General features: G+C 44.8%; 3 protein-coding genes across 4 annotated transcripts; 2 read left to right on the forward strand and 1 right to left on the reverse strand.

The window, feature by feature from the left end:
- Nucleotides 1–5,032: 5,032 nt before the first annotated feature.
- On the forward strand, nt 5,033–5,668 carry LOC306738133 (ras-related protein Rap-2a-like; the record flags this gene model as incomplete). The annotated part of the gene is made up of 1 exon (XM_079219962.1): nt 5,033–5,668. One exon carries the CDS (start codon nt 5,033–5,035, stop codon nt 5,666–5,668), a length of 636 nt encoding a protein of 211 aa, XP_079076088.1.
- Nucleotides 5,669–8,808: 3,140 nt separating this feature from the next.
- plk1 (polo-like kinase 1) lies at nt 8,809–12,731 on the forward strand (the record flags this gene model as incomplete). Of its 2 annotated transcripts, XM_079219521.1 has the most annotated exons (11): nt 8,809–9,174; nt 9,443–9,611; nt 9,759–9,903; nt 10,034–10,127; nt 10,227–10,452; nt 10,548–10,590; nt 10,693–10,790; nt 10,894–10,971; nt 11,473–11,627; nt 11,720–11,902; nt 11,988–12,731. In XM_079219521.1, the coding sequence occupies 11 exons, from the start codon at nt 8,809–8,811 to the stop codon at nt 12,180–12,182; spliced, it is 1,752 nt and encodes a 583-aa protein (XP_079075647.1). In that variant the 3' UTR covers nt 12,183–12,731. The 2 variants fall into 2 exon arrangements, with proteins under 2 accessions (XP_079075647.1, XP_079075648.1); XM_079219522.1 differs by lacking the exon at nt 10,548–10,590 and having other exon boundaries at nt 10,227–10,517; nt 10,697–10,790.
- Nucleotides 12,732–13,834: 1,103 nt separating this feature from the next.
- Nucleotides 13,835–20,696, reverse strand: palb2 (partner and localizer of BRCA2; the record flags this gene model as incomplete). The annotated part of the gene is made up of 12 exons (XM_079219963.1): nt 13,835–14,339; nt 14,814–14,989; nt 15,106–15,193; nt 15,368–15,484; nt 15,572–15,721; nt 15,826–15,904; nt 16,232–16,388; nt 16,515–17,968; nt 18,097–19,470; nt 20,204–20,360; nt 20,433–20,492; nt 20,643–20,696. The coding sequence occupies 12 exons, from the start codon at nt 20,694–20,696 to the stop codon at nt 14,096–14,098; spliced, it is 4,110 nt and encodes a 1,369-aa protein (XP_079076089.1). The 3' UTR covers nt 13,835–14,095.
- Nucleotides 20,697–22,405: the final 1,709 nt, after the last annotated feature.

Below are 22,405 nucleotides of genomic sequence, written 5' to 3' on the forward strand. Positions count from 1 at the left end.
GGCACCCAAAAACACAACAAGTGTTTTTTTATTTTATATTTTTCTTCCTTTCTCATTATCTCTTCTCCCTGGGCTTTTTTTTTTTTTTTACTGGAGATTTGGATGTACGATGACTCGTCGTGTTAATGAACGAATAATAGTGTGATTATTTGTTTCACTTCCAGTCACATTAACACAAGCCGTACCTGACAAGCGTCGGGACGATTGCCGTTATTCGTCGTGTGCCTATGCGTGGTAACTACTGGTGTAAGCCAACATATAGAATGCTATAGCTCCTAATATCTAGCCTTCTCCTGTGTAATGTCTTGCTGGCTCTAGTGCGCTGCTTTCATCTCCTGCTCTTTTTCAAACTATCAAGCACAACACGCATCAGATAGATGGATGTTAGATTTACATGTTTCTGCTGTAAATTAAGGCTGTCTTTGTCGCTGAATGCTTTAAAAAAAACATAGTAACCATGGAAACTTTGAGTGCAAAAAAGTGTTAAGAAATACAATGGGATGTGGCTGGCAGATCTAACATGTTCTTTGCCTGTGCTGCACCTCCTCAGATGTCCTTTATATAGACAGATGCATCTACAGGAAGTAGTCAGGAGTCAAAGGTTTCCCTTAAAGACTGCAATCCACTCCTGATTAGTGTACGTTTTTTTTGGTAACAAATAAAAGGAGCTGTTTTGATTCACTCATCGAAAAGGCTTCTTAGTGAGAATGATCATCCTTGTAAGTCACGACTACACTCTCAAATGCACATAAATATGCAGTCATAGATGCATTAACTCCTACTGTGACTCCAAGTCTGCACAATAATGTCCCACTTGCAAGAAGTGAAAAGCACATGTTTGTCCTAGGTTGGGTGTTGGTGTGTAACCGCGATGAAAGAGTCTCTCTGGCTGTGATTATGGCCGTGCCTTCCATAGAGCACTTCAGTCTTTTTCATGTTCTTACATTTGAACTGAACACAATAAAGTTTTTCCTCTTAACAGCGGTCTGGATTTGATTTTTTTCTTTATTTGTCAATTTTCTGGCACATGGGTATTCCACAGACTGTTTTTATTGGATCCACTTTCTACCCCAAAAAATGGTCTCGAAGAAAACTGCTGATGATAACATCATTTTGACCTTTCTGGTTCCTAGTTAACATCTGACTTGTCCTCTGTAATGGAAAGTAACCTTTTCAACCTCCTTTAGAGAAAACAAATGCAATGTGAAACACTTAAATGTCTTTGAGCGTTTATTAAACAGATACTTGGAATAATTCAATTGAATGGACAGAGCTCTTTCACCACAGGTGGTTAGGAGGTCTGACCCCGAGAAATAGTTCAACAGAGTTTCATACACATGGAATAATGTTTGCCCTTCCCCTTGCCAGGCCTTGGCTGCATGTTTGGAAGATGTTTGGCTGCGGCCCTGAGAGGAAAGAGTGATGGCCAGAAAGACAAAATAGCCGATAATAATAAGATAAATTCTGTTATCGTCCCATTTCGCCGGCGCTGATCTGACGAGGTTGAGATGAGCTGAACTCTGCTTTCAGAGTCCAGGAATACAGTTACATTTAGACAAACACTATGATACATTTCCTCCACATGCTCCACTTTGGTTTCTGACCAAATACTTGCAAACTTGGCATTCCCATCAGCCACTGCTGCACTTTGGCTAATGTTACCGTGCTAACACGCTAAACTTACTGTAGATGGTGAACACATTGCATGCTAAACATCAACAGATGCAGAAAACAGAGGCTGCAGAGGTTCTTTGAGGTTCATGTCGTCAAATGAGAATTATATTAGTTTTCTTTATTGCCATAAAACTCCATTGCTCCATCATTTAGGCCACACTGTTGCAATAAGGGTCACGTTTCTGCTTGTTAAACCTGAATAGAAAATGGACCATCTTGGCTTTTATTGAGTGACTCGTCTCAGTTTATCCGATCCAAAACAGCCATCTTGTGCTGATAAGAAAATCCGTTGTCATGATTTTTGCACTGTGTGTGTGGGAGAAGGATGAAAGCGCCCGCATCACGTCCCCTTGAGATTTCACTGAGCCAAAACTGTGGAAGAAGAATGAAGGCGAGGGAGGTAACCTACTCTACTTCCTCCGTCCTGCTGCAGAGGAAACTCAGCTCCTCTTCAGTCATCCTAACGTGTGCCAAACTTAACACGTGTGCTCTGATACACACGGACGCAGGAACCCAACCCAACCAGCATCCTCCGCTCTTCACTGCGGTTGCCCTGCATGTTGCCATGGTAACAGATAACGGCAGGGACCGGGCTCGAGGAGGATGAATATTTGGCAGATGCAACACAAAAGGCAGAGATCGATAATTTGTATAAACCTTGTAATAATCGGACACTAAGTGAGTGAAAGAGGACTTATAAATATAAACCTCGCGTTAATCACCGACATGTGATACTCCCTGAAGGAATTGGAGCGTTCACATGAGCTCACACTAACGCAATAATGCTCCTCGCTCTCAGCCGTCTGCGTTTGATAGATGTGTGTACATAACGCCCGGAAGAAAAAAAAACACATTGCGGGGTATTGGAGAGGAAAACGCTAACACGGCACTTTGAGTGGAGGACGGATGATAAGCGGAGGCGGGAGATGAAAAGAGAAGAGAGATGCTGCAAAAAGGTTATTGTCGAGCGCGAGTAGTGGGACAGATTTTATTTCCCTGCATTTATGCAAGAGGAGAGTCCTGAGTCATATGCGACTCTTAAACATGGTCTAAATTAAGTCTGGAGCGGCTCCACAGACAATGAACAGGAGACCGCTTATGAGGAGCCACAGAATGTTTGCTTTCTTATTTATATACCCAAATAAGTTTCATTCTATTGTAATGTTGTCTGTTGTGTAACAGAAAGTGTACACACATCCCCTTGGGACCAAAAATATTTGTGCCAAATTATTTGTGTAAATTCCTGTGGTAGATTTAGGAATATATTTACCGGATGAGTCTAAGATGGCACAAGTCTAAGAAGGATCACTAAAGTCAGAGGGGCTTCATCCTCTGTAGAACTTCTGTTCAAAATATCATATCAGCAACAGCAATGAGTCTAACTTCTGAACAGGCTTCACCTGACTGTGACTGTTGGGTGAAGTCAGGCTGAGACTGCCATCTAGTGAGGATGATGAGAAGATGATTTTGATTTCACAATGTGCGCTATATGGCCAAAAGTATGTGGACCCCTCTGTTCTTTATGGTTCAGGTTAAAGCTGCAAAAACAGTTATTGGCACAGCATTATATTTGAGCGTTTCTTCCAACTTTATGTAACATGCAACTTTGTTTGGTGAATTATTTCTTTGGTTTCAACATAGCAAAGACGGGTAAATGAATTGTTACATGAGAACTTGTCTTGACCTAAATCCCGACCGACACGTTTGGTATTGACTGTGGCCCAAACTGCATCGCCCGACATCAGTGGGAAACCTCTCTCTTCTGTGGAGTTTATTGTTATAGCAGAAAATGAATGCCCCTAGTTTTGGAATGAGATGATGAACAATCACATGTTAAGGTACCCCTTATACTTTTGAGATTTTGTTGTACCTGTAATACGACAGAATTGTTGCGTGTGGTTGCTTGTCCAAAAAAAAAATATGCAGGAAATGCTGCTATTCATGCCAAAAGACCTAAAAATGCTGCGTCCAGTGAACCTTCTGTTGCAAAGCGGCTCAGGTTTGTCTGCCTTTTTTTTTTTTTTTTTTATTGAAACGGTTCCATGTCTTATTTGCTCCCTCATATTAAACAGGAGGTACTGACCTTCTTCAAGGGCAGAGATAAGAGACAGAACAAACTAATGCAGGCACACATTGACAAAATTATCACAGTATCTGTTTACCCACCGATAGCCACGTCCAGCCAGACAGGGAGAGTCCCAATGAGCCGGAGAGGGAGAGTTTTTTTCCCGTATCTTGTGGTAATAATGGCACGCTCCCGGAGAAAACAATGAGGGGGTTATCTAAAACACTCCATTGATGTCCTCGTACAAATGTGACTTGCTGTCCCCATCTGTTGGGCTATCAATCTGTTTGACTTTAGCGCGCTACTAAGTGCTTCTCAAGAAACCCATGTTGGTGCGGCCCACTCAGGCGGTAATCATCAGGCTGCAGGGGAAATGATCTCTAAAAAAGTCGGTGCAAAAGTGCAACATGTACTTATATACTTAATATCCGTTTTTATTGACAGGATGTGTGCAGAACACGTATGCAACATACGTGTTTGTATCACTCATACCTGGTGTAGATATGACTTCCTGTGTCTGCGTCTCCGTTGTGTGTGTGCATGAATGACTTCTCTTTATGGTCATTCTCTAGGAATAACAAAAAGCATGTGAGGATAATGGACCAAGAGCAAAACCAATGAGGGAAATGAGCCAAAGTTATGGACACCCGTGGTATAATTATGGCATTTTAGCTTCGCTTGTGATGAGGAGTTTGAGTGGGGACACATGGTGAGGTCTGATAATACAAAAGCAAGGCAAGGACTTGCACACAGGTCCCTGTGTAAATCTCTAATAGGGACATTGAATGAAGTGCTTACTTTTGTTGAATTTTTTTTTTTTTTAAAGCTGGAAAACTTCACGCTTGGCCAATATTTTAGCTTTTAATTTATTGTTTTCATTAGGCTTTGGAATCTTACCTGTTTACGCATTTCTATATCATAGTTATACTGTATAGTGTGCTATTTTATCCTGATTATATATATTTTCCTATATTTATGTGGTTGCATCAATATTATAATGCTGCTGTCTTATACAGGTTTCCGAGAGACATTAAATAAATAAAGGAAAAAGTAGAAAAATCTGCAAAATTGCTTTGCAAATGGTGCAAACTTGTTCATATGATTGCCAAGTTTCAGAGAGATGCATATGGTCTTTAATGTAAGTATTACCTGATGAGAGAGAGAGAGAGAGAGAGAGAGAGAGAGAGAGAGAGAGAGAGAGAGAGAGAGAGAGAGCTTATTGGAGGAGAGCATTGGCGGCCAGCCTATAAATACCCATAACTGCGTATAGAGACGCCAGAGCCTCAGACCAGCATGTCTCTAACGGGACGTCCCAACACCGTCCGGCTGCTGTTCCTCGGGGCAGCGGGGGTCGGTAAGAGCGCGCTCATCCGCCGCTTCCTCCACGACCGCTTCGAGCACAAGTACACGCGCACAGTCGAGGAGCTCCACGTGCTGGAGTACGACACGGCCGGGTCTGGGAAGATGCGCCTGGAGATCCTGGACACGAGCGGCAGCTACTCGTTCCCGGCGATGCGGCAGCTCAGCATCCGGCACAGCGACGCGTTCGCGCTCGTGTACGCGGTGGACGACCCCGGGTCCCTGGAGGAGGTGCGGCGGCTCCGCGACGAGATCCTGGAGCTGCGGGTCGGCAAGAGCGCGCCCATCACCGTGGTGGGAGGCAAGGCGGACCTGAGTGACGCCGAGGGTCGCGTGCTGCTGGCGGCTGACGTCATGGCCACGGTGGAGGACGAGTGGGACGCTAACTTCGTGGAGGCGTCCGCGCGCACCGGGGGGAACGCGGTGGGAGTGTTCCGCGCGCTGATGCAACAGGTGAACCCGCCGGCGGGGAGGCGCAGGGACACGCTGCCCAGGCCAGCGGCGCAGAAGAAGAAGAAGAAGAAGAAGAGACCACCACTGAAGAAGAACAACAGCTGCGTGCTGTCGTAGGGGACGTTTTGAACTCGGGGTTCTCCGCAGCTGGACTGCTCGTGCTCACGTGCTGCTGGTCATCACAGTCCTCGACCCGTCATATGGGATGCACTTTATACATATTTAAAGATTCACATTTTCGTGTCGCTATATATATATATTTTTTTGTAATTTTATTGTGAATAAACTATTTGTTGAGATTGTTGTCTGCTGGCTGTTGTCAATGCACTCCAATAAACTATTCTTACAGTGATTGTAGCATTGTAAAAGTACTGATACCTCAGTATACAAATACTCTAATAAGTACAATAACTACATTAACAATTTCACCCATGTAGCAGAGTATACTGCTAGCGTAAGCTATCAAAACTACAAGTGCATATATTACTGATGAGATAGTTTTTGATAGTTGGATGAAGTAAAGCTAATTTAAGCTGCTTGATATAGCCTTGAAGCATATTTGATCAGATATAAAACCTTGATCTTCAAAAGTCAAATGAAGTGAGAATAGTAACACATTTGCCTTTGATAAGTAATAGACCAATAGGCATATCTCTCAAATTGTACTTGATTATGCTGCAGTATGTGCCTTCCACCACTAAATGGCAGGAGCTGAGGGATTTTTGTCTCCTTTGACAAATATTGAATCAGTTATATTTCACCCTTGACTTCCTGCTCAGTATATTTTAAAGGACTTATACCAGTGTTTAACTTTGATTTTATACTTTCTACAAAGACCATTTTGTCAATACTCTCACCAGTCCTTATGAAGGTTAAACAGATTTTGGCTAATATAATTATATACTATGTTGCAGATAAAAACATTTAAAATCTGCAATGAGGTCCTATAACCATTGGGAATCTTGCTATGGTGCCTTTAGGGACCTTGAGTATAGTGTATATATATATATATATATATATATATATATATATATATATATATATATATATATATATATATATATATATACAATATCCATGTCTCCACACAATTCGCAAAGGACATATAAGGCATCAAAATAATAGAATTCACATTTGCAAATTGTCATTGTGGGCCGATACATAAATGAGCTCACCTTTTCTCATCATTGTTGTGATGATGAACGTCAGCTGCCATTGTTGCCCTCAGCTGATGCATATGAGGGAATATTAAGATCAGTCTGCACTTCATAAATAAAAATAGCTCCTCTCTATACATGTGCTGTTTTGGATGCTAAACACACACACACACACACACACACACACACACACACACACACACACACACACACACACACACACACACACTGTCAAGTGGAACAAAGAGGATGAACAAGCCCACGGATATCACGATCTTTTCATTCTTCTACCCTCTTCTTATCCGCTCATGCTCCTCTTGTGTTCCTCTTATCTACTAAATATACTCTCGTGGGCACAACAACATCAAAGGAGAAAAGAAGATACTAGTGCTGCTGCGGAAATAACGTTCACTCTGTTTTGTTTTAAAACATGACATTTAAATTGTTTTTACCTGGAAAGGATGTTGGTGCAAGATTACACATTATAAATATATAATTTATGTTCAACCTGTGCTGTCATTCACCAAATGGAGTGATGGAAATGAAAAGAATGAGTGCTGCAAACTCATTCAATAACAATAAGTCAAAGGGGCTATATTTTCCATTTGTACATCCAGGTCAAAGAAAATTGAAATTGTTGCAAAACAATAAGAAATGAAAATATAGAAAAATATCAAAATACAGTGCATGACATGCATTCAGCAGGAATCTGTTTCACTTTGTAGGGGTTTCATTATGATCAAGGTAATGAGATAAGGATGATTATAATCAGTTCCAGAGTGAGTAGTAGTTGCATGCTTCTACTGAAAGTTATAAAGTGACTGCAGTACTTCAAGATTACCATGTGTTTCGTGAAATGCTGCCCCTTACTGGAGAGAAAACAAATAAACTCCAAAGCCTCAAATTCAAACGGTCATACTATCTGTTCAGCCAGCTGTGGTTGAATGATATTTGATCAAATAAATACCTACCACATTGCAAACTTTTTCAATTCCAAGTGAAATCCCTGCATTTACAAGTTTAATGGATTCTACTTAAGGTATCACAAGTAAAAGTAACCTCCTCAGGATGAGCCTGCCAGAGATATATGATCACATATACAGGAAAGCAGCCAGTGTGTCTAATTGAAGTCCAGCTACATTCACTACTTTAAATACTGCTGTTGGGTAGATTAACTTTCTATTAGCTCCGCATATAACTTGTTGTTCTAATTATAACTCTCAAATAAAAACACATGACTTCCTGGTGAGTTCTGTTCCTAAAAGTGTACTCAAGTACAGTAGCCAACTGTATGTGCATATTTGCAGACACCACTGATAACTAGAAGGTTAAATAGTCATGGATCCAAAAGAGAGAGAAACAACTTTCCCTTTTGGTCGTTGTATGCCATGTTAGATGTGGAAGTAAGTTATTGCTGCTCGTCGCTGATGAGATTTTAACTTGAGTAAAGTATTTAAATACACGTCCTCACTCAATCCACGAGATAAAAAAAAAAACAGTACTGACAGAGTGGGATTTAATCAAACAGTTTCGACAACTGTTTGATTAAATCCCACCCTGTCAGCACTGTGCCTATCGGACCCGCCGAGCGACAAGCAACCGCCATTGAGCCAATCACAACGCAGAATGTGACTTCCGCCTTTGGTGATTGGCTGTTTTTGCACCGCTCTTCCCACGATGCTTTGCGGCGCGGCTTGGAATTCAAATCGAGCGGACCAATCAGAGAGCGCCGTAACGACCGAGACAGCATTTTAAATTTGTACCAGAGGCTGTTGTCAAAAAGGGCAGGACGGAGTAACACTGCAGCCACCGAGGGAAGAGTCCGGCGATTAGTTGCACGTATATCTCACGTTTACTTGTTTTAAACCGAATATTCGCACTCACTGCCTTTTATTTGATCGTCGAATCGGAAGTTTGAATGTCGTTCGCGTTCAAAAGTGGTTCACTTTAGTTTTGATTTGAATAACCCAGTGTATGCAAAGCTAGCTTCCAGTGCTAACCTAACGTCGGCTTTAACAATAGTTCGACCCCTGCCGAAGAGTTTTTTTGTTTTAAGTTTCTTTTGCAAGACTCGGAAGAGCAATTCAACCCCTCCCAAAAATGAGCGCAGGTACCGCGAAGCCGGCGCACCCGTCGGCGGCACATGTCGACCCGAAATCGGCTCCTCTGAAAGAAATCCCCGATATCCTGGTGGACCCACGCACCATGAGGCGGTACGCGAGGGGACGCTTCCTCGGGAAAGGCGGTTTCGCCAAATGCTACGAAATCACGGACGCCGAGACGAACCAGGTTTTCGCCGGGAAAATCGTGCCCAAGTCGCTGATCCTGAAGCAGCACCAGAGGGAGAAGATGACGTCCGAAATCGCCATTCACAAGAGCCTGAACCACGCCAACGTCGTCGGTTTCCAAGGCTTTTTCGAGAACGACGACTTCGTCTTTGTCGTCCTGGAAATCTGCCGCAGAAGGGTGAGAACCTCTGGGTGCCGACGGGGTTTTGAACATGGTCGCTAAAAGGAATTTTGATATATTTTTTTTAATCTGTCAAACCAGGAGAAAACATGTATTTGCATTGTGCAATCAAGCCACTAATAATCACATTAGTTCACATGACCCTGACCAAGATGTGCAGCAATGAGTTGCTTGCTTTAAAAAAAGAAGAAAAAAAAAAGTTCATTTTTTTTTTTTTTTTTTGTGTGTATTTTTTATGAATCTAATCTATTATTTTCGGTTCCAGTCCCTGTTGGAGCTCCACAAGCGTCGTAAGGCTGTGACCGAGCCCGAGGCCCGCTACTACATGACTCAGCTGCTCAAGGGGGTCCAGTACCTGCACGACAACAAAGTCATCCACAGGGACCTGAAGCTGGGCAACATCTTCCTCAACGATGACATGGAGGTCAAGATAGGTAAAAAAAAATACATAATTAAACTACAGTCTTCCTGGTGTGACAAACAGGGAAACAATTAACGCGACTCAAACCTGTTTGCCCAGTTTTATAGTATGTGAGTGTTTTCTTTTTCTTTGACCTTGACCTGTCCCTCCGCTTCTTCAGGGGACTTTGGGTTGGCCACTAAGATCGAGTTTGATGGCGAGAGGAAGAAGACCCTGTGTGGAACGCCGAACTACATCGCACCCGAGGTGCTTTGTAAGAAAGGCCACAGCTATGAAGTGGACGTCTGGTCGCTCGGGTGCATACTGTGAGTCTGAACCCGCATGCACACACACACACACACACACCTGGGAGTGTTAACGCTTCTGTTGCTGTGAATGCAACACACAAAAAACATCCGCGTTCCACTTGACTCAGTCTGATCTGTGTCCTCTCAGGTACACTTTGTTGGTGGGTAAGCCCCCATTTGAGACCTCGTGTCTGAAGGAGACCTACAATCGCATCAAGAAGAACAGCTACACCGTCCCCTGGGTAAGCTGGACTAATGTGCCACACAATATACCTTCAATAAATATGTTTGTTTATATGCAATTTCATAACTCGAATCTTCCAACTCTCCTCCCCCTGCAGCACATCAACCCGCTGGCGGCGTCGCTCATCAAGCGCATGCTGCACGCGGACCCCACCAAGAGGCCCACCATCGCCGAGCTGCAAGTGGACGAGTACTTCACGTCGGGCTACATCCCCCTGCGCCTGCCCACCACGTGCCTCACCATTCCCCCGCGCTTCTCCATCGCCCCCTCCACGGCCGCAGAGCTCAGCCTGAGACGACCCCTGACGGCGATTAACAACCAAGGTAAAGGGTCTCGGCAAGGACGCGACCGAAAGAAGCCTTTTTTTTTTTTTTGTCTGAGAAAATTTGTATTAATTTTTTCCTTCTCTTTCCCGCAGCCGGGACCGAGAGGGTGGACATGAAGGACGAGCCGGCGCAAAGGTGAGATACGTTTGGGGAAACGTGTCACAATGCAGAATTGCGTTTTTTTTTTTTTTTAAACGAGTCATTATGTAAATGACCGTTGTGCCTTGTGTGTCACAGGGAGCCTGAGCCGCTGGAGTGCCACCTGAAAGACATGCTGCAGCAGCTCAACAGCATCATTGCTGCCAAGCCCTCCGAGAAGGCGGTCATCTGCCAAGGTGAGTCTCCAGTCTAGTCAATGGATCCTCTTATTTATTTTTTTATTGTATGTATTAAAAAAAACGTGCATACTATGACGTCGGTTTGTTTTTGTGTTCGCAGGAGAGGCCGAGGATCCCGCTTGTGTTCCCATCTTCTGGATCAGCAAATGGGTCGACTACTCGGACAAATATGGATTAGGTGAGATCATTCAGCAAATCATTTTTACTTTAACGTCACACGTGTAACTGATAACGTTAGCATTATTAAACGGCAACTAAACCATATATTAAAAAAATATTATTCATCCAGTTTATTCAAGACTTTTCTCTTTTCGTTCACCCTGAAAGCGTACAAGAAAATTAAGTTTTCTTGAAGAATTCAATGTAACACGCGGGTGACTTGATATAGAAATATTGATGTACAGTATTCTAACAGTGAAGAAGCTAAAGACAATCCAACTTCTGTTTAACAGGATTTTAAAATTATTGACTACACTGGTTCTCGCCCGGTTAACCAGAAATTACTGCAGCGAAATGCCAAAGTTATGTTTGAGCTAGTGTAGAAATCGTGGCGACATTACGTAGTTTATCCACCAGAGGGCGCTGATGGGTTGACAACTTTTGATTGTTAAGTTTTTGCTTTTAAAATTCTGCCAAAACAACAATTTTAAGAGATCTTTTCGTCAAATGTGCATTTCAGGCTACCAGCTCTGTGACAACAGCGTGGGCGTGCTCTTCAACGACTACTCGCGCTTGATCATGTACACCGACGGAGACAGCCTGCAGTACATCGACAAGGCGGCGGTAGAATCCTACCTCAGCGTGCGCTCGTTCCCCGCGGCGCTCAACAAGAAGGTCAGTCATCGGCTCAAGATTTAGCTCATCGATTTATATAACTTAAAATATATATTTAAACCATGGATTCTTATGTGCTTGTCCCCCTCTAGATAACGCTGCTGAAATACTTCCGCAACTACATGAGCGAGCACCTGCTGAAGGCCGGCGCCAACATGGCGCGACGGGATGGCGACGAGCTGGCGCGGCTGCCGTACCTCTCCCTTTGGTTCCGCACCAAGAGCGCCATCGTCCTGCACCTCTCCAACGGCACCGTGCAGCTCAACTTCTTCCAGGTATTTAAAAAAAAAATATATATTCAAACTCGTCTTGACATCAGCTGTCGAATACGAGTTTCTGAACCTGCGTTCTCTCTGCCAGGATCACACCAAGCTCATCCTGTGCCCGCTGATGGGTGCGGTGACCTACATTGATGAGAAGCGAGAGTTCCGCACGTACAAGCTCTCGCTGCTGGAGGAGTTCGGCTGCTGTAAGGAGCTGGCCAGCCGACTTCGCTACGCCAAGCTCATGGTGCAGAAGCTGATGGACACCAAGCCTTCCCTCGGCGTACAGTAGCCGAGCCTCCGCCTCAATCATCGGAGGACCCTTACAGTCTCACCGTATTTTACCGATTCTCGTGTCCTCTTCACGGCCGTACCGTTCCCCTGTTGTACATGATTGTTCTCAAAGCCACTGATTTATTATTATTTTTCTTTCCTTTTTTCTTCCTGCTGTTAACTTCTTGATGAAGCCTAATCTAAGATGGCTGCAGACAAGTTGACCCTGTGCGTTCAAACGAGACGAGGAAGAAATGAAGGCTGTTAAGTGTTCAAATTCCCAGAATTCTCCTCCACTTGTTCGACTCGTTCACGCATCAGTCGAGCTTTTTAACTCAAAGCCGAGTGGACGAATGAAAATGTCTCTTTGGTCTTTGTCTTTTTTATCTGTGTGTATGTGGAGATGACCATGTTAATACGTCTTCATCATGCACGTTCTTCCTGTAGGTTTCTTTTTATATAAGTCTATTTTTAGATGTCTTGTCTTTCTCAACAAGATGTACAAACTGTACATACTGCTGAATATGCATACATGTTGCAAAGATGATTTATTTTACACGAAGTTTAAATAAAGATTCTTTTGAACTTGACACATTTGCTGCTTCTGAAATTGTTCTCGCTGACTTTTGCCTGCAAACAAGAATGACATTCAAGAGTTGGATTGTGATCAAGGAAACTGCCAGGTGTGTGTGTGTCTGGGTGGAGGATCAGATCCTGATGGCCTTGCATGACTGCTTCTGTCAGTGTATGAATGTTGATGTGAGCAAAATATTTACCGATAGTATGCCAAAAATACCAGGATGTTCTAAATCTGGGTGGATATGAGCAACAGCCAAAGTAGTTTGTCAAGATTAGTGCACACTGCGTGCAGCAGTACATATTTGATGACAATCCTTTATTTGGAACTTTGCAAAAGTAAAAAGAGAAAGTATGTGATTTGAAACTGAGCTGTAGTGAAGTGCTTTCAGTAGTCTGAAGACTAGAACGGCGTTAATGAAATGCAAATTCATTCAACGGAAAGATAAAGAAAAGGCCACTGAGGAAAGTCTGTGCCGAAACTCTTAATCACGCAGTAAACCAGTCTTTTGGGGCCTCCTGGCTGAAGAACATTACTTTAATTTACAGTATTTAACTATTTAGGCTGGTTAATTCTTTAGATTTTTTTTTTTTATGCAACCAACACTTCATGCATGTCTCGGGGTGAACGGATTCAACGTGCACAAAATACAAGTATATTTTCTCATCTACAAATATGATCCTAAATACAGGTATATCAGAATGTGAACTATTAGTTTTTTGCAGAAGCAAACAATGAATTAATTAGTTTTCATGGCCATTGTATGAATGTTGCTTTTACAACAGTTCAGATGCTGACTGAGAAGCTTTGAAAAGTGAACACTGAGTTGATAAATGTGTTTAACAAATTGTAAATATTAAAAATTCCTGTATTTGGGTGTTTATGGTAACATTTCTGACAATGAAAAATCCTTTTCTGACCTCTTGAAATTATATTAGACAGTCTGTCAATTTTTTACAACATAAGTAGACAAGAAATAAGGAAGAAAACAGAACACACAACAGTTTAATGTAAATTATAAATACAAACTTTGGCCACACTTCTTTTTCCTTAAATATAAGACAACAATCTATTCAAGTAATTTGTGCTCTAAAAACAGTGTTGACATTTTTACAGCCCGGTAGAGAACAATCCAGTCTTGTGTTATTTTACAAGTGACTTGTTGAATCTGCTCAGTTTACAGTATATACATGTATTTATTCTAGTAGTCCGGTTACAGACACTCCTGTTCGACAAGCTGGTGACGCCACATAACCACGTGTGGGACTGAAGTATTTTAAAAGTTTAAAATCTTCATGTAAACATTCATACGGTGACAGAAAGATGCTTTTATCTGATAAAATGGAGACGTTACTTCACTGAGTCCGGTCGCAGAGTGAAGTCTGACCCGGACTGCGGCAGTGTAACGTAACGTCTCCGTTGTGATGACCGGTCACCAGCGTGCCTCCTTCCCCCAATCGGGCGAGCTGCCAGCCTTCGCCGCCGGGGGCCCGCACCACCGTCCTCGAGGCCCCCCGGGGCCCGAGCTCCCACACGCACACGCAGCCGCTCTGACTCAGGCCAACCACGCTGGAGCTGCTGATGTCGGCCTCGCACAGCCTGAGGGAGATGAGAGGGGGAGTTACACGAGAGACGCATGCAGAGACACATGCATGCAGACACATACATGCATGCATGCATAGACACACGCATGCAGACACATACATGCAGAGACACACGCATGCAGACACATGCATGCAGAGACACATGCATGCAGACACATGCATGCAGAGACACATGCATGCAGACACATGCATGCAGAGACACATGCATGCAGACACATGCATGCAGAGACACATGCATGCAGACACATGCATGCGTGCAAAGACACACACATGCAGACACATGCATGCATACAGACACATGCATGCATGCAGACATACACATGCGTGCAGAGACACACGCATGCAGACACATGCATGCATGCAGAGACACACGCATGCATGCAGAGACACATGCATGCAGACACATGCATGCATGCAGAGACACACGCATGCAGAGACACACTTGCAGTTGCATCAGGCCTCAGCTCACCTGCCAGACCAGGCTTTGGGCGGATGCAGCCGAGAAGCCAGGGCGGATTTCCCACTGAGGGGGTTAACGGCGACCAGCGAGAACAGGGCGGCCTTCTTCCCGTCCTCGTCCTTCTCCGCTGCTTCGTCCTCCAGGGAGCTGAGCAAATGGTGCTGCAGCAGGATGAATAACACTCCCTGCGCGCCGACATACACACAAGAACACGCAACGGGAGAGAGTGAGGCGGTTTTTACGTTTTTTTTGACGGCGACAGGCGGACCCCGCTTCACACGTGCAAAGCGAATGGACTTACACAGGAGGAGAATCCTCTGAGACAGGCCATGTGGGATAAACCGTCTCCGAGGATGATTCTCCGCAGCAGCTGTCCGGTCTTTAAATTCCTGTAACACAAAATACATTCAACTCTAGACGGACGCATGAGAGCCAAATTGGCATGTTTGCGCTTCAAGGTCAGTTAAAGTCCAAACCGACATACTGATATCAGGCTAAAATAACCATGTTAATTCTCATCCAGCTAATTTGGCTATTTGAGCACAGATTACGGTCTTACGTACCAGACGAAGAGGTGTCCGCTTTCACTTGAGCCAATCAGAGCATCTAAAAGTGCGTCCACTGGAGCGAGAGCCCCGACACAAACACCGGGAGATACGAGAGGCTGAGAGCTCGATGTGCTGAGAGATAGAGAGATGAGACACTGAGATATCTGAGCAATGAGGAAATAACCCAGAGAATAAAACACAACGCCAACTCTGCGTTACCTGCCGCTGTCTGACAGCGTAAACACCCGCAGGGTGGAACCAGATGCCGAGTGGGAAGAGGTGACCACTCTGGACCCGGACACGCCCACGACGGCCTGGACCACGCCCTCGCAGAGCGGCGCTTGTGAGAGGCTGGAGCACGACAGCATCCTGCGCACACGGGCAACAGACACACAGTCAAAGTTCTAGAAGTTCGGATATGTTAAATGTTATGTTAAAATGTGTGTTAGAAAGTCAGATTGAGTCGTATTCACCTCACTTCTCGGATTTCCAACTGACCCAGAGTCACACACATCAGCCCAGCAGCATTGGGGACAGGAAACACATTGATCACTGGCTGTAAAAAAACAAAGGAATTAACAAAAAACATTGCATGTTTGTCCAGAATTTAAGTGTGCCACATTATTGGTCCTTGAAACCGTAAATATTGAGTCGAATTTGTCCTATTTTGGTCTTTAATTCCTCCCAATTTATTATTAAACCAGCTACAGCGAAATGTCGCATTTTTAAAAATTTCCTTCAGGGCTGCAACTATTGTCAATAGATTGATTGCTTTCCTCAAAATGACATCCCAAAATCCAATGATTTGAATTAACAATGATATCAATATATGAGTCTGATATGCAGGCATGCATTCACATGTCGTGCACGCCCACACACTCGCCTTATCGAAGGCCCAGGTGTGTGTTAGTGTCCAATCAGCAGCTGACGTCAGACTCCAGAGACACACGGCCCACGCTCCGGCTGCTGCGACACACAAAGCACCTGAGGGTCCGCGCAGACAGCACGCATCCACCAGACAGCCTCCTGCCGGGGCCTGAACTCAAACACACACACACACACACACACACACAATGATTTACTCTGTAGATGCTGCAGATACAAAACACAATAATGGCTGACTTTGATTCAAATCATCTTCTTTTGAGTACAACCTTTTTACCTTCAGCGTGTGTGTGCATCTCATCATGTGTTCCTCCGCTGTCTCCGCCCGCCCACCTGACTCCTGGGACCGGACGCTGGAAAGCGTCGGGCAGTTCGGGGGTTCAACCCTGTGGGACTGATCGTCTGCACACGGCGGCTCAGACGGAGCCTTTATCTGAGCGGCGGGGGAGGTGGTCGGCGGGCTAGGAGGGATCGGCGGATATGGAGAGAGTCCGGGAGGGAAGAGGGCCTGGAGGGTCGGGCTCTGAGCGGGAGGCTGAGTGAGAGCCGGGGCGGCGGGCGAGGAGGGCGGAGGCAGGGCGGCACGGGGAGGGTGGGGGCTGAGTCCCAGTGATGGCAGCGTGGGGCTGGACAGGAGAGCAGAGGAGGGCGGGTGTGGGGCCACCAAGGGGCAGGGGGCCGATGCCAGAGGAGGACTCAGCAGGAGCTGAGACGGGACCCTGTGGCGCATGTGTGTTTGGTTTGCCGCCGATCCGTCTGTGGGAGGACTTGTGGCGGGTTCGGAGTTTTCCTTTGAATCTCCAGCAGGAGATCTCACACGCAGACGCTGCACAGGAGACCCGCCTAGAGCGCCGCTGTCGTTACATAACTGTGCAGCGGTGCAGCTGCTCGGAGGCTCCTCTGGGCTTTTCTGTAGAAGGCATTCAAAGGAAAGAGTCCTGATGATACATTTGTCCTCTGTTCTGTAGTTTCCAGACATCTGATCTTCCAAAGCGTGGACTAAAACAGGACAATCTGTTCGTTCTTCTGATGACATGACAGAAGACTCTTTTATTTGAAGTTCATAATCACTCTCTTTGCCTGCAGGCCTGTTTGCAGAGTCAAACTGAAGGACTGGTTTGACGGGGTGGTCCACGCTCACAGCATCTTGTTCTTCATATTGATCGACGCAATCAGCGGCACAATCTTGAGCCGCTGACACCGATTCTGTTGAGCGGCTTTTAGTCTCACGCGCTGGTTGAAGGTTTTCAATCTGCTGCTCTCGAGGGATTTCCGTAAGATCACGTCGAGGCGTCTCCTCAACAGAGTGCTGGCGTGCCAATTTATCCATACGCTTGTATTCCATTGACAAGTTTTGAAGGTCTGCGGACCGTGCAGCAGCTTGCTTTGCTTCAGTGGGATGGGGCGAATTTGAGATTGTGGGCGTGAGGGTGAGCGGGAGTGGAAGCGGCATCACTGGGCCACTGCGGCGAGTGTCATAGCGCCGGTTGCACCCGCGTGTGTTGTAGGACGGCGATGTAAAATGTTCAACTCCCGGATCCACAGCGACTTGGCGGAGCTTGTGCAGCTTCAGGGAGGCGAACTGGTCGTCGGGGAGATGGAAATCTTGCGTAATGTCAAAGTTCACCAGGTTCTTGAGCAGCGGGCCGGGAAACAGAGATGGGAGAGGGAGCAGAGGAGCCGGGGCGAGTGGAGAGGAGGGCAAGAGGAGGGATCGCCAGCTCGCGGCGCCTGCAGGACAGAAAGGGAAAGGAAAAATTAAATGGGAGGGAAGAGTCGCAGAGCTCTTTTATAAATATATGTCCTAACCTCTTTTCATTCTCCACCACTGACACACACAGACACAAAACAAGTCTCACTTCTCGTCTGTCTGCATCCGTTAGTCCTCTTCAGAAAGATGGGAAACACCGTCTTTAGCTGTCCAGAGGCAGGGCTCGGCTGAGCGGCATTACCTCCAGAGGAAGGCTGTGTGGCTGTGGACGCAGGCTCGGGGTCGTCCTGCACTGGATCGGCTTCCCCCTGAGAGATGCAGGGCTTTGGTCCATCAGCTCCATGGAGAGACGGGGAGGAGGAGACCAGGGAGCTGGTGGGCTGGGGATCTCCTGAGGTTCGTCCAAGGCCTACTTGTTTACGTGTGTCTAAACTAAGAGGGCATCGTGGGGTCTGAGGTCTCCCTCTGCCCCGACCTCTTCTCTTCCTCCTGCCTCTTGCCGGGCGAGCAGCGGCGACCGCAGGCGGAAAACAACCTTCCGTGCCGATTTGACAAGCTGAGATTTGACTCGAGATCTCACTCGGCTCGGCAGACGTCGGTGAGGACAATCCTGTCGCCGTGTGTCCGTCTGGACGTTCCCGGTCCTGCGTGCGCCTGTTCACTCCTCTGCCCCGGCTCCTGCGACGATGTCCCATGCTCAGCTGGGAGAGTGCGACCGCCTGCATGTCAGGCTGGCTCTGCGACAATGTCATCCGCCTTGTGGTCCGGATGTAGTACTCCGCCGGGTAAAGTAGTCCTTCTACTAAGGTGCAGGAGTCCAGGAGACTGACGCCCTTTACATCCCGCGCTCCTCCAACCAGCTCACTTTTCTCTTCTTTTAATTCGGCTGTATTAACGTGACTTTTTTCACTTTCCATTTGCTCTGCTGCATTTTTTTCCGTATCTTTATTACGGCTGTCTTCATACAACCTTCCGTCCATTTGCTCTCTACTATTCCCACCTTCCTCTCCTCCCTCCGTCTCCATTCTTGTTCCATTTTTGGCGCCATCTTGTTCCCTTTCTTCCGTGTGTATAGCAACGTTCCAACATGTGAGCTCAGCGTCCTTTTCCCTTTGCTCTTGTCGTCCCTGTTTCTCGTTTCCCTTGTCATCTCCTGTTTCAGTTTGTGCACAATTGTTCCAGTGTGCAACCAGCAGAGATGGAGACTCAGAGTCGTCACAAGAAAACAGTTCTTCGCTCTCAATCACAACCTTCGTTTCCTCTGTTTTGACTCTATCTTCACTTCCTTCCGCTCCAACAGTCTCCATCCTTTCACTCTTCTCCCGTCTTTCCTCGTCAGCCTCAGCGCTCCTCCTTTCCCAGCGCAGGCGGCTGCGTCTGGACCTGAGGCGCAGGGCAGGACTGGGTCTGTGACCTCTAGCCGGGTCATGGTTCGGATCTAGGGTGTGTGGGCTAGCAGCATCAGAGGCGAGCAGGAACTGGATCACCTGGCTCCTCCTGGAGGCATCCGAATCGGCATGAGCTGATAAAACATAAGAACATGGGTGAATACTGACTTGCACTGTTATAACAGGCGAAACATTATCTGCTTCTCAGAGTAATGACAGTGTAATATCAACAATATTATAAGATTCTTTTTGTTTTGGGTCAGGCAAGCAATTCATGTGTCAAAATTGCATAATAAAGGTCAGGAACATATTCACATTAACATATGTACATGTTTACATCCAATAACAACTAAATTGTTCCAGTCGTGATCACATTAGGCACCGTGACAGATTATTTAATTTCAAATCGTCAGAAACTACTTTATTGGCCAATATCTCCATATATATTTCCGAGCAGCTCACAAGCACAAAAATAATAACTTCATCAATGCAGTTGGCATAAGAATCTGCTCTAACAGAACAGAGCCTTTACTCAACAATGGTTGACTTTATAGTATAACTAAAATACTTTTATCTGTATTGCACCAAAGGGATGAATGATTGTATATTGTTTATTACATATGTATATATCTATCTATCTATCTATCTATCTATATATATATATATATATATATATATATATATATAGATAGATATATACATATACACACACACGCATGCACAAGCACACCTCTGGGAAATAAATCTATAACCTGTATCTCTTTTTCGATATTTTACAACATATATTTCGATCTAACTGTCACAGTAGTCATGTACCGTGGGACATATTTACTCCCTGTTCTTTGCAGCTGACTAAGACACACTTACCTCCCTGGCACTGAGGGACGCTTGGGGATGCCCCACTGATGGTGTCCGGTATCAGCGGCAATGGCCTGAGACCGGGTTTGGGTGTCACCTCTGGGTCTCTCCGGTCCCGGTCGTGCCGACTGATCCTGCTCCTCGCTGTGTCCAAACGCTCAGCACGCTGTGAGCCGATCAAAGTGTGTGAGAGACACAGAATCTCAGAGACGCAAAATGCAAAGAAGGACTCTCTCACCTGTAGTCTCTCAGCTGTCCTGAGGTACTCCCTCTGTAACAAAGCCAACTTCCTACGAAGCTGAGTGGGCAAAAGGTTAACATGTCAGCAGCAGTGGAATCAAAGATGCATTGTGGGATTATATATATATATATATATATATATATATATATATATATATATATATATATATATATAAAAAGCTATCTTAATGTAGAAGTAGCTACTCACCTTTTCCTTGTCATCACAGTGCAATGTGGTCCTAAGCTGCTCCTCACAGTGCATTGGGTCTCCACTTTGTCCTCCATTGTGCTCACACGACCTTAAACCAGAACACACACACACACACACACACACACACACACACACACACACACACACACACACACACACACACACACACACGACTAAAAGTTAAATGTACAACACGTTAGCTTAGCCTCGCTACAAAGCTAACGGTAACTTCAGTTGGAAGTTATTCGACGTTACGTTCGCGGTGCTTTTAGCTTTAAAAACACCCGGATGTTAACCGGTAACGTTCAGAGTTGACCGTAAAGTCGTCTTCACGCGAACGCACCCGGTTCGCTGAAATGACACTTTATTTTCACGTAACTTTATATCTGTTGTTATATTCGGGGACAGACTCACAGAGGCACCATCGACGTGTCCATGGAAAGCGTATTTTGATGATCGATCGGCCGGTTATCGACTTAGTTCCAATTTCCCGCGACTGCCTGAAAACAGGCGTGAGCAGCCGAGCCCCGATGAGTCGATCAGCAGGCGGAATGGGAAATGTTTTACTTTGAATGAGATGAAAGTGTAGTTTTTGTTTTCACGTCGCTCCTATATATCACTTCCACGTATAAAAACTTGGTTTAGGATTTTTTTATTTTTTTTTATTAACATGTTTAACTTAACGCTAATTAGCGACTACATAAATCACATTTACTTTACCAAAACATTTTGCAAAGCTAAATTAGCTAGGTCACCAATGGCCGCTTCAAAGGCTGAATACTTACAAGGATTTATTTCCTTTTGGTAAGAGGAGACCCATAGTTATTAACATAACCAATGTGTTTACGAGTTATGAGTCATTATACAATATTAGTCAAACTTTGCTTCTCTGAATTATCTCAGTGATACAGACTTTGGACATATGTGCAAAGTATTTGTCAAGGAAAGCCTTCCAGACCAGATGTTTGTCAGCATGTTGGTGTCTGACATTTGCAGACATTTGCAGATGACTTGTTCATGTTGCAAATGCTATTAGTAAAATAAAGTTTCAATATCTTTAAATTTGTGTAGTAGATGGAAGCGTTTGTTTATCTGAATGCGCTTATGGAATCAAAACAAAAATGTGGGTAAGATCTTATTATTCAGAAAAGTGGCACAACTTGAATCAAAATTGTAATAACAATTTTATTATTTTTTATGATTGTTTGTTGTAAAACCAGAATATGTCACTGTCATTTATTCACAAATAGAAATACAGGTACCATCAGTCTAAAGTCGCTACAGAGACATTTTTGCAAATTATGATCAGAAGCGTATTAATGATCCATTTTAATGCCAAAATAGTTTCTCCAATACATTGACAGATACATATAGACTCTAAATAAACAAAGTGTAGACTCATCTTTCCGGAGACAATTTGAGTTTTAAACAGTCTGAAATATAAAGTTGTTTGGGACGGGTTAAGATCAGTTTATAGTATGTTGTCTCATAAGCGCACACCCTACTCATTTGGCACTCTTTGCAGGCTAAAACAATTGTATAAACTGTTGTATTTCACTTCAGCAGGACTCAGGTGGGGTAATTATACATCCATAAGCTACGATTGTGTACAGAGAAGAGAGTATAAAGACTGTTCATTACAAAACCGACGTGTGGGCGCTCACAACAGATGTTTATGTGTGCGTGTGTTTCTTTTCTCCCTCTGACAACCTAAGCAGAGGTAGTGAGTGGTCTTCATCGTGGTCTGTACATTCATCTGT

This window comes from Taurulus bubalis, assembly GCF_910589615.1.
Source record: "Taurulus bubalis genome assembly, chromosome: 6".
In the NCBI taxonomy this organism is placed as follows: domain Eukaryota; kingdom Metazoa; phylum Chordata; class Actinopteri; order Perciformes; family Cottidae; genus Taurulus; species Taurulus bubalis.